The sequence below is a fragment of the Parasteatoda tepidariorum genome, chromosome X1 (assembly GCF_043381705.1).
Source record: "Parasteatoda tepidariorum isolate YZ-2023 chromosome X1, CAS_Ptep_4.0, whole genome shotgun sequence".
Taxonomy (NCBI): domain Eukaryota; kingdom Metazoa; phylum Arthropoda; class Arachnida; order Araneae; family Theridiidae; genus Parasteatoda; species Parasteatoda tepidariorum.
In genome coordinates, this window is record NC_092214.1 from 1,127 (window position 1) to 14,398 (window position 13,272).

Below are 13,272 nucleotides of genomic sequence, written 5' to 3' on the forward strand. Positions count from 1 at the left end.
GGCAGAAGGTTTTTTTCCAAGGTTTTGGATTAGGGTAATGTGCGTAGAATAGAGCAGATTGTCGCAGACCTCGTTTTAAGGTTAGAAGGTTTACACGTAAACCGTGTAAAAAACCCTTTTTAGGTTTACATGAAAAGGTTTTTGTTGGGAGAAAAAAACCTTATATTGCTATCTGGGATTGGCTTAGTTATCAGCAAATTTGCCAAAACTTTTTTTTCAACAATTTGTATAATATTTTAGAATTATTTGAATAGTGACTTCCTATTTTTATCTAAGAACTATTTAAAAGTTTCTAAAAAAAATTATATACATAAGACTTGATAAAACATACTTTTTTGAATTCTTACCCTGGACTAATTTTTTAAAAATAGTGCTGGTCATGATTTTCCTGCTCTCAAAATTATTCCAATTGACTCTACTATATCTAAAAAAAGGTATGGAAAATTTGAGCTATTAACAGGAAGAGTCTTAAGACACAAATCTTAAATGAAAGTCAAGGAAAATATTAACAATAAATAAAGGTTTTCTATGTGTGACATTATCATTACGAAAAAAATTTTGAAATTTACCTTTTATTACCACTATATTTTCTGGCCTCTTTTTGTCCTGTCTTCTTTTCAAATGGAGTGACATGCGGTTGATGTTTTTCAACATTTTGCGGAAAATATTCATTATCATTTGAATCTTGTTTTTCACTATCTTGATCACTGTAACTTGATATTAATTCATTAACAGAATTCGGTTTTTGGGGAAAGGATTTATTGCTCTTATAAACTTGAGAATATGTCTCAGATGGAGAAGATGATTTTATAGTAATTTCAATCAAACTTTTTGGTGATTGAAATGAACTAGCAGATTCGGAACTTTGTTGTTTAGTCCCATTTTCAAGATTTTGTTTCTCTGTTTGTCCTTTTATTAACTGCAAATTAATGACTGTATCTGAAAAGGAATTATTTGTTTGAAGTAAGTTTACATCTGCAAACTCAGAAACAGTACATGGATGAGAATCACAGGTTGTTGGCAATACAAGTATTGCTTCTGAGTCAATATTACATGAAGAGACAACCTGCATATCAGACACTTTATTAGTTTTTGAAATTAAGATCCTAGAAATAAATTCATTTTCTGAAACAAAGTCATTTTCGAGCATATTTTTGTAAATGTTTTCATCTGTAGCTGTTTCTTTATTTACAGGTTCATTAAGTAAATCAGCTTCAGTCCCTGTTAAAGATAATAAATCAGACATACCCTTGTTAAGAGTTTCATCATTATTCAGATTTGGTGCTCCTATGGTTTTATCAGCTAGGCATTTACTATTGCAGATTTTTAGATTTAACAAATTACAACAATCTTTTTTTAAAACATCTTTATTTCCTTCATTCAAAGAAATTTTTTTTAAGGGGACAGATATTGATTCAAATTTAGAATCACTTTTAGATAATTTTGGCATAACTGCGATATTGGCAAATATCTCTTTTGAGCAATCAGTTGATTCCTCAACTACATTATCAAGTTTTTGATCAGGTCTTTTGTACAAAATTGATGCACTGTCCCTATTCTCCATATTTTCAAAATCTCTGAGTATTTCAGCTAATAATTCTTTAGAACTAGTTTTAATTCTACTTTCTGAATCTTTATAAGTCTCTTCAGAAAGAGTTTCAAGTTCGTTTTCTTTTTTAGATAAATCAGTTTTCGGTAATGAGATGTTAGCAAGAGAAGTGTTTTCCAAGTTATCCTTTGATTCTGTTGTAGGACTTACCTTTTCCATGTCTGGCATCAATGTACCCATATTACTTTTCAGAGCTGATATATCGCCACAGTTTCCTATGTTTTCAAAATCTCTGAGTATTTCAGCCAATAATTCTTTATTAGAATTTGTTTTTTCTATATTTCCAGCGTTAAAAGCTTTGTTAGTAATAAGTTCTGAATGGTAACCTGTTTTTGAAATATTGACCTTTACACTGGATAACTTTTTATTCTCAAAACTAATCATAGAATTATTTATCACATTCTTTACTGGTTTAACAACACGAGTTTTATTAAATAATTCTGTTTGTGGAACAGGTGTGACATTAGATAGTTCTAAATGGGTCAAATTTCTATTCAAGTTTTTGTTAAAATCAATCACATCATCTGTTGTAGTAGAGAGTATGGTAAATGTTTCCCATGAAGATTGACTTTCAGAGATACTTGAAGCATATTTTTCCAGATTTTCAAAATCATCGCATACTTCTTCTAGTAATTCTCGGGTACTTTGTTTTAATTTTTTCCCATGAAAACGATCTTTGGCAGCCACTTTAAGATGTCCTAAAGAATTTGGTGAGCTATCTTTTCCTTCAACTTCCATTTTTATTAGAAAAACAAGGACTTAAATTTATATGGATATAATTTATCCTGTTTCACAATTAACAATGGGCAAGACAGCAATAATATTTCTTTTTAAGACCTTCATAATGACACTTCTGAAAATAACAAATATTTTATACAAGTTAATAAATATTAAATTAGAAATAAATGTTTCATATGTAATTAAACAGATTCAACGGCATTAGATTATATTGAAACCATTGTTGGGGAAAAAACATACGAGATACAAGTTTAAAAAAATTTTATACAAGTTAATAAATATTAAATTAGAAATAGATGTTTAATATGTAATTAAGCAGATTCAACAGTATAAGATTGCATTGAAACCATTGTAGGAGAAGAATGAGAAAACAGAAATCCTTTATTTCACTCGTAATCCAGATACAGTGAAACTTCACGTTACGAACACTCCTAGAAAATGGATGCCTCTCATTATGGAAATTTTCTTTAATTTCTTATGAATTTTCTATGAATAAACCATTATGTACCCTCTAGGCAAAGCGGACACTCCTGTCACCAGATACAGAGTTATTTATACTCCGAAACATTTTCTATCTCTTCAAATCAGGCACCACTTTTTCTAAATGTGAAAAACAAAAACATTTCAACTTCAAATTCTAAAAAAAAAAAATTTGCATCTTCTTACTATTTTTAAATATGTAAATTTTTTGCCTTATCCATAATTAAAAATATTGTAAAGGTATTTGGCCACTAGATAATCATTCGTTCTCCTGTCATCTTCCTTTGTCCTCCCACAAAGATGTGAGAAAATGAGATTGTTTATGTGAAATATTATCAGGGGTCTGTCTAGGTTTTTCTGAGAGGTACCTATTTTGTGAAAATTTAGGCATAATTTGTGAAAATTAAAAATTATATTAAAAAATCAACACAAAAAAATATTGGAATAATATGGATTTATTGTTTCTTACGGGATAAAAAAATAAAATTTTAAGAAAAAGTATTTTGTGAAACTACCACTAAATGGTGGTAAATTTGGCCTAGACAGACCCCTGATTATGGACAGCAACATCTTTTGATCTTTTCGACAGATTTAATGTGCATCAGTCACTTTATTACACGGGAAGTCTTCGGCTGGCGGGGTTCGAACTCTCGGACATGGGCCCAGTGCCCTACCGACCAGGCTATCCCGGCCTATTTCTCTTTTAGTTTACTTTTTTTGAAGAAAATTTATGCACTGAGATTGTCTTTTAGCTTGCTTTTAATTATTTTTTAAAAGCTTCAACTTTTTATGTTATTTTGATAATGAGTGAGAATTACTTTGTGAAATATATAATAAAAGGGTAATTTAAAAATTGAGGATCAAATTCCGTTTCACATAATATTACATATTGTGACGAATTTTAACAGTGTCAAGTGATAGCTTTTTCAAAACTCAAAGTGCCCTTTTTTATTCCTAGGGAGAACTCTGCTGTAGGGGAGAGTGGCTCACCTTGGGATACTTTTATTTTTGGTCTTAAATTTTAAATTATCTTTTAGTTCTTTTATATTCAGATAAATGTCAGCAGCATCTAACCTGGGAACATATTTTGATTCTATTGATTAAGCAGATAAGAATTTATTAAGATTTTTATTTTTGAAGCATGTTTACTTACTTTCATGTAAAAGTTTAATTAGTTGTAGAGAGAAATTTTAATGAAATTATTTTAATAAAGGATAATATAATGAAGTATAAAGCTTTCCCTTTAGAAGTTATCAAATTTAATTGTTCAAAAGAAAGCAGTGCCATGTTTTAACTTGTAAACCAGAACCAACTAGTCTCTCTCGAGCCACCAGCTTTAGAAAGGACTATGTATGTTTTAAGATAATTTTGAATTGATTCTCCAGCGTAAGAATTTTCAGGTAGTGAAATTTTTAATCTTGAAGAGTCAGGACTCACAACTGGTCCTGTACCACCAAAGGTTATTACTGGAAAAGGAGTAAAGCAGGTATGGCAAATAACATCAGGAGAGCGTGGTAAACTTATAACAATTATTTCTGTTATAAATGCCATTAGTAATTCAGTAAACACCACTTTTCATTTTCTCAACAAAGTTTTTTTAAACATATGCTAAAAGGGGCACCCCCTTGTACCATTGGGGCTGCAAATCCCAGTGGTTGGTCAACACCTGAATAAGTGAGACCATTTCAAAAGGCAGCACCTCAAAAGGAAAGTAGGGGCAAAAACGGGGAAAATCTGAGATTTATACAGACACACTTGAAAAAAAAGGTTCTTGAAGGTGCTATTAAGAATAAAAAGGAGTCTCAGGGAAAACAAAAACAATATATGAATAGAAAAGGCATAAAAGTGATTAAACAGCTTCAATTCAGCAGTAATAGCGAAGGTGAGAATTTAATGCTCTCAGAATTAGTGGGAAGATTAGTGAGAATCATCAGGAAGAAAACCAGTAATTAGTGATTTATGCAACGATAACAGTGATGATGATGCTTGCAGCTTAGATGAAATAAACAGTGAAAGTGACAACAAAATACTTAATGCTAAGAAAAAAGTTCATCTACAAAAAGGTAGTGAAACAAGATTACATGTTGGAGATTTAGCTCATATTAAATTTGCTGGGAAAAGATCTGTTGTTGCTTTTGTAGGTTGCGTTGAAAGAGTTGATGGAGACGAGTAGGAGTTATCAGTTATGAGAAGAATCACTCTTCAACGTTTATTTATCCCGAAAAAGAAGACTAATCATATATAAATTAAGATGACATTTTGATAAAACTTAAGCAGAGCAAAGCTTTGAACGTTCTTTAAGTTTGGTACTTGATTTTGGAGCAAAGCTTTGAACGTTATTTAGGTTTGGTATTTGATTCTGAACAATTGGATTTGCATACAAGAACTTGATGCTAACAAAATAAAGCTTTACTAACAAAATTATAAAATTTAAATTTATTTAGTTATACTATTTTTAGAAAATTTCTACTTAACTTTTCGCATCTGTTTAACTGTCCCAAGGTGCTCCACTAGGAGGTACACCTTGGGACAAATAACAAGGTACATAAGTACTTTTTTTTTTTAAATTTTTCTATGACAGATACAAAATCAAAACCTAGTTAAAAATGTTTTCAAATGTCATAAGAATAGCAGGTAAAATTTTGACAATGATTAATCAAAATAAAAAATTTAAAAAAAAGAAAGTAATAAAGTTTCCCAAGGTGAGCCACTTATTAAAGGAATGTAACAAATATTTGGACACTATTTGGAATTCAGCCTGTTTGCCCAACATCCGGTAAGTATTTTAAAGAAAAGTATTTTTCGAAGTTTTTTCTTTTAAATTTGAACAGATTAAATAAAGAATAATCTAAAATAAAAAATTTTTTACTATGCATTATCAGAAACAGTTTTTATAAACTTGTTAAGTTCTGAAATTCATATGCTAGAAAATTTATGTTCTGGAAGACAAATGAAAAAGCAAAATTTGAAGAATTGAAACTGAAATATTTTATACTAAACCACGTGTTTTGTACTACTGATTTTTTTAAAAGTTATATTCAGGCAAGTCAATTTGGTTGCTTTTTCAACACTTTTTTAATTTTAGGAATTGAGAAAGTTTTTTTTCTTCTCATTTTTGCCATTTTTCTGATTTTATATTAAAATGCAGCGTTTTAATGGAGCATTTCTGATATCACTATTCATTTATTGTCACTTTTTCCCTGTACAGTAAGACAGAGATAACTGGTAAAGAAAGCTGTGATTTTAAAATCAAAGTTATATTTTAAGAAATAACAATTTTTTTTTTCTGTTTCTCTCTTCTTTTTTATTAACTATCCTTTTTATCAGAATTTTTAGTGACACAGAATTTTTAAACATCGTTTCCAATGAACGTTATTCTTTCATCATCACTTTTTTCCAAAAATATGGCAATGTGAAAAAGTTAAATTGAGATTTTTAGCATTAAATTTTTGTTTAAAATTTCAGAATGTTTTTCTTTTGTTTCAATCTAGCTTTAACTTTTTTTAAAAAAAACTTTTGTTTTTAATGACATTTTTACTATGACACAGCAATTAAAAGGGTTTGTTTCTGTTAGATTTTATTCTTAATCTTTCTTGAAAATACAGTAATTTGAAAACAGAGATGTTCAGCTTTAAAATTTTCTTTGGAGAATTGAGATCTATTTTTATTTTTCGCTATTGTATTGTTATTGTTTTGCTAATCTTGGGTTTTTAACAGGGTTGGGTTTTTGACGTCAAAAAGTGGTTTTTGACATGACAAGGGTATAATACTGGTTTAAACCGTCAAAAATGTCAAAAACTGAAGTTTGCCAAGAAAATATATAAACTTCAAAACTTACCAACAGTTGCCATGCATTATATTGAAATTTAATTATACTATAGGTAATCAGCAGGTTTTAAAATATTTTTTAACTAAAATTAAGGTAAAATAACAGATTTAAAATCTCAGAAATTTATATTCAAATGCATGTGCAGAAAAATTTTGCACAAAATTTTTTTAAATATTTATATTTTGAAAAAAAAAATTTTTTTTTTTGATACTTAAGAAAATTAAAAGTTTATTACTATGCATTTTTGACATATAAGGAACATATAACTAATATTTATAAGGAACTTACAAGTTATGTTGTATAAATACAAACTTGATATAAGATACAAGTGTATAAAAATTTTTTTTTAATGTTATACCGAATATCTTTATTATCCAGTATGTTAATTTGAATTTAAAAGTAGTTATATTTGTGAATAATGATAAATATAATTCATATTGTTTATTATATTTATTTATAATTATTACACTTATCATTTTAAAACAATTTTTACCTCTTAATTTTTTTCCTCCACTTGTATTAAGAATACAAATAATGCATATCTTGAAAGCAAGAAGTAATTATTCAACAGCTGAATATTTAGATATTCAACAAAACTATATAGTATTCAGCAAAATGAAATTCACAAGTATTTGGATAAACTAAATTTTCAGCATAGTAAATGAATAGGCTGAATATACTGTAAATCGACACTAACTACTCTGTGTATTTAACAGAAAGCACTTAAATTTGTATTGTCTTATGTTAAAAAGATTATTAAGAAGATTTAAAAGAATATTAAAAAGATTTTTCTTTAAAAGATGTCTAATGTACAAAACTGCTAATGTTTATCTTTAAAAATGTCTAATTTTTAGTATAATCTATACTATACACTAAATTTGGTTATAAATAAATTTCTTAATAATATCACTGCAGATTTTCAATAACACATGAAAATGAATACATAATATTACAAAAGATGTGAGCTTTCAAAAGTACAAGATTTTGGTTACTATTCAAAATATAAGTGTTTCTTCAAAATTTTAAATTTATTTTTTCTAGAACATATTTAGAAACACTATCCTTTATAAAAAATATATAAATTTTATGTATTAATTAAATTTCACATATGAATATAGGTTTTTGACATTTTCGACAGTGAGGTTTTTGACGTGACGGTTTAAACCATGGTTTAAACTGTCAAAAACTGTCACATGTCAAAAACCTGCCAACCCTGGTTTTTAAAGACATTTTTATGATAATATGACATTTTAAAGAGCGTTTCTGATAGACTACATTTCTTTTAACATTTACTGGATATTTTTTTTTCAGAAAATATTATTTTTAGCAACAAGTTCATTTTTTTCTATTTCTTTAATGGAGGTTCAAAACTGAAGTTTTTTTTATAGCTGTTAATCAGTTTTTCATTCATCTTAAACATTTTTAATGAATATCTATTCTGATTTTATTACCCTTTCATCCCATACCAATAATATAGCTAAGTTATGATTAATTTTGAAGAATGACTAAACTTATTTATATTTAAAAAATAATATTTACTAATGATTTTTTTTAAAGAAACGTTGCTATTCGGCTGACGATGTTAGATATTATGCTAAGTGCTGCATTCAAAAAGTAAACTAACAAAGATAACCAGCTTTCAACTACTATCAACAAAATATGAATATAAGTCTGCATATTTCTTACCGTAGTCATTCATTTTTTATTTAACAATATTTTAACACAAAATGAAAATATCATCCTTCTTTAGTGCTATTCAAGGCTAATTACAAATGTCACTTTAAATTTTGATTATTATTTCAAATTAAAAGCTTAAAACTCATAGCAGAGTTCCTTTATAATTTCATCTTATAATGAAAACATCGTTAAAAATTAACTACCTTACAATCTTTGAACAGCAAAATAGGTCATATTTACTTTTGAATAAACTAAGTTAAACTATGTACAGTTGACATATGCAATAAAAAAATAAAATTTTAAAAAATTTTAGATTTTTACCAAATTATTTTTTTCAACTATAATTGGAAGGATCAAAGTTATAAACATTTAACAATTTTTCACAATAACCAAAAATATATGAAAGCATAGATGAAATTTGAACATAGATGAAATTGAACATAGATGAAATTTGAATGGTAATTGAAACAAAATGATTAGATTTAAATTATAACTATTAGAACCAAATATATATATATATAAATCTGTATGAATACAGTTAAGAAATTATAAGACAGACAATTTAAAAAATTGTTGGGGTCGTCTGATCCTATAATTTTTAACTTCATGGAAGAATCTGCATGCAGTTCAAAGGTAAAGATGAGTGGGCAGTAATCATAGGGGTAAGAAAGTGAGCGAATCGAACAGGTGCGGAAACTCTTGCATAATAAATAATGAAACTATATAAAAAATAAGAAAAAGATTACATGGGGGGATAACATTTATGTAAGGTAGTAAATAGGATTAAATTAAGAATGAATAATTTTGGATAAATAAAATGGTAACTGTTTTCTATGCTCATGTGTATTAAAAACATATAATTATTTTTGGTTTATGACGGATCATGTTTTTATACTTAATCACTGATATCCCCGATAACATGTAGATATACTCATAATGAAATAAATAATAAACCTTGACATGCATCATTATAACTATCGGTATACACAATACTAGTTTTCTCATCACGATGTTACTGGCAGAATAATTTTAATATTAAAATTATACTATACAAGTTGTTAGANGTCATGATCCGAGGAAAACTGGTTCCCTCCGCCAGAAACGTTATCTTCCTTCCTCGGCGACTCTTCGCCAACTTGCCGTAGTTATGATAATATCCCCCGAAGAAATAAATGAAAATACTAGTTATTACGATTAAAAAATATAATATTACTAATAAATATGTTATAAATATTAGTACACTTACCTTACACAGAAAACAGAATTTTTCAATAGACTAATGTCTATTACGTAAGACTGACTGAGGAAATGCGCATGCGCAATATAAAGATATGCACGTGACGTCACGATCTTTGTTTACAATCAATTGGGTGGCGAGCACTCTAGCCTGTTTCGATATCCCCTATGGGGCACGGGCGCGTGACGTCACGATCTTTGTTTACAATCAATTGGGTGGCGAGCACTCTAATGTAAGTCTATGGGATTTTGATGTCATTTTGTAATAAATTAGCAAATTTTATATTTTCCTTAAATTATTGAAGTATTAACGGTCGATTTTCGTGTAGAATGGAGTTCTAATAAACTTTATAGTAAGTTTTGGCTAAGTTGTGACAGTTTTTATACGAAAAAAAATCGGATTTTTATGGGTGGTGAGTAAGTTCTGTTTCATTTTGCAGATGTTGTTTATTATGATACATACTAAATATAATTGTTGATTTTTTTGTTTAGATCTTAATAAATTAGATTAACTGTGGCGTCTGCTTCATAAATAAGTCAGAATAATAGTCAATTTTTTTTTTAAATATGATGAAATAGCTTTGTTTTATGATTATTATCTTCTGGGTGGCAGAATTGAAACTTTAATATCTTGCTGACATTTTTAGGAATACACGTTATTATTTTATTCTTATATCTACTAAAAGTAGAATTAATTTATTTTTATGTATGTCCCAATAATAATAATATATTTTAGTAAGGTTTTGATAATTGTGTAACAAAAATCGTACGTTCTGTGGGTGAGTGCTTTCTCCTTAAAAATAGTGTTTGTTTTGAATCAAATTAGAAATAGTTGTTGTTTTTTACGTACGATTTTAATTAATTATAATGCCTGTATTATAGATAGGTTCAAATAATGATAAAGATAATGCTTCAGTATGTTTAAATTGCTTTGTTTTTGTTAAATTGCTTCTGGGTGGCAGAGCTTTGAATGAATGGATTTTTCTGATATTTTTGCTACTATACATTATTATTTAATTCTTTTGTTTATTAACAGTAGAATTTATTTATTTTTTGAAATGTCTTAAATCTATTAAAATAATTTAGTTAGGTTTTGATAATTGTTTAAAAGAGTCTTTTGTTCTGCGGGTGAGAGTGTGCTCTCTCCTTAGAGATGTTTGTTTTGATTCATATAAGAAACAATTCTGGTTTTTTGCATTAGATATTAATTGAGTATAATGCCTGTATAATAAATAAGGCAAAATGGGCATACAAAAATTTGCTACAGTGTTTAAATTGCTTTGTTTTTGTAAATAAACTTCCGGGTGGCAGCTTTGAGTGAATGAATTTTTTCGATATTTTTAATAACACACATTATTATTTAATTCTTTTGTTTTTTAACTGTAGACTTAGTTATTTTCTTTAAATGTACTAAGCTTCTTAAAATGTTTTAATCAGGTTTTGATAAAATTTGTGAAAGAAGTCTTGTATTGTGCAGTTGAGCTTCGAATATAAGGATTAAGATGTTATTTTCACAAATACTCATTATTATTTAATTATTTTGTTTATTAGGAGTAGAATTAATTTATTCTAAACATATATACCAAATATTTTCAAATGTTTTAATTAGGTTTTGTTAATATTTGTGAAAGAAGTCTTTTATTATGTGGTTGAGCGTGCTTTCTCTAACGATAATATGTTATGATTCATATTAAAAATAGTTTTTGATTTTTTACTTAAGATATTAATTAAGTAGATAAAATATAATGCTTGTTTCATAAACAGAGCAAAATAATAAACAAAAATTTTTTAATGTGCATTAAAATTGATTTGTTTTTATTAATGAACTTCTGGGTGGCAGAGCTTCCAATAAGGATTTTGCTAATATTTTCACAAATGCACATTATTATTTAATTATATTGTCTATTAAGAGTAGAATCAATTTATTCTATGTATCAAATTTTTTCAAATGTTTTAGTTAAATTTTGATGATATTTATAAAAAAAAAATTCTTATTTTTAGGTTAGTAGGCTCTCCCCTTAAAGATAATGTTTGTTATAATTCATATAAGAAATAGTTGTTCATTTTTTACTTCAGACATTATTTAGTAGATTACGTATAATGCCTGTTTCATAATTCTCCCTCACACTTGTTTCCTTTCAATTTAGGATGCAACTTTGTACGGAGAAAACAATTCAAATGAAATTGTTAAGAAGCAGATGGAATTATTTAAAGCAAGACATGATGAAATGAATAATATTATTCAATTGGATCTTCAAAGGATGCAGAATGGCTCAGTGGGGCTTTAGTGAGGAAACGTGTTTCTTATTTAATATCAAGTATCTTTCCGCCTATTGCCCCTTCTAAGCCGCATCAATCCTTAAGGAAACTCATGAAGACTTTTTTCAAAATTAAGTCTGACTTTAAGGTACTCCACAACACGGTGATAGCATAGTATGAAGGAGCGTATGTTTGTATTGATCTGTTTTCTTTAAATTTTCTTAAAATTTACTAGTCATTATGCATGTTTGTCTCAAACTGTCTATTAAACAACATTGAATTTAGTGTAGGATTTGTATGCTTTCCTGCCAGTATAATGCATCAATTGTAAATAAAGGGGAAAGAAACAAAAATGTAAAGAAATGTATTTAATAATTAAAGGTTTATTGTAAAATAATTTCTATTCTTGCTTTCAGAATTTAAGCTATATAATATTTTATAACCCAATTATGTTGAAATAATAATTTTTCTTCGAAAATTATTATTTAAATAATTAGTTAAATATCCATGAAGAAGAGGTTTGAGAAAAATATATAGTAGAGAACCATTTATCCGGTATCCAGATAACCGGGAAACCAGAAAACCGGGAAAAATTTTGCTCGATTTTCCCGCCATTTTAAACTAGAACGATTTTAAACTAGAACGGAAAAAGCGGAAATTGGACTCATCCTTGAAGTTGAGTAGAGGAAAATGTAAGGAAGGGGAAATTTTTTTTCCCCGTTTACCCAGAGAAACGTCATTTCCTCCGTGACCTTGAAGGCAGGAAAGGGAGGAATGTTTTATTTTTCCTTTAGGCCGTCAATCAAACTCTATTTTATCATTAGGTTGTTTTTTTTTTAACTCTGTTGATCTTGCCTTGTTCCGGGTTTTAATATTTATGCTAGTGCCTTTTTTAACTATCGTTTCGGTTCGATAATTTTCAAGTGTTTTTTATTTAGATTAATAAGTGTCGACGCTCAGGTAAATATGAACTCGCTCAATAAACAAGAAGAAGCTGACTGTATATTTGCACAATATTTATTTATTATTTGGAAGAGAGCTTTTTTGTAGCTCGTTACAGCTCTCCTTCCACACACACTCTCTCTCTCTCTCTCAGTGTTACAAGTTATACTAGGTGGCGCTACAAATCCGTGCGGATACATACCGCCGGGCGTTGCATTGTTTTAACAATCAACAATATTACTACAACTATTACACAATATTACTACTATTACACAAATATTACTATACTAACAATTACTATTACACAATAAATTTCACATGATTATGAAAAGTAATATAAAGTTTTTAAAAGAAATATTCATTCAATTGGCAATAAACAAATCTTGGAAATGGGCCTTTTAAAGATTCCTTAGTTTGTTTTAATTCTACAAACACGAACTGTGCCATCCTTTCCCGGAAAGACCTCCACAATGCTACCAATTGGAAAATTACATATAGCTAA

At 28.1% G+C, this 13,272-nt stretch overlaps 1 protein-coding gene across 7 annotated transcripts; it reads right to left on the reverse strand.

Moving 5' to 3' along the window:
* Window positions 1-331: 331 nt before the first annotated feature.
* LOC107438020 (putative leucine-rich repeat-containing protein DDB_G0290503) lies at window positions 332-9,699 on the reverse strand (the record flags this gene model as incomplete). 7 transcript variants are annotated; one of them, XM_071187484.1, is given in 4 exon segments in its annotated part: window positions 332-424; window positions 570-2,462; window positions 2,856-2,947; window positions 9,580-9,623. In XM_071187484.1, coding segments are annotated over 2 exon segments (1,871 nt in total), but the record flags the coding sequence as incomplete, so codon positions are not given.
* Between the last annotated feature and the right edge of the window lie 3,573 nt (window positions 9,700-13,272).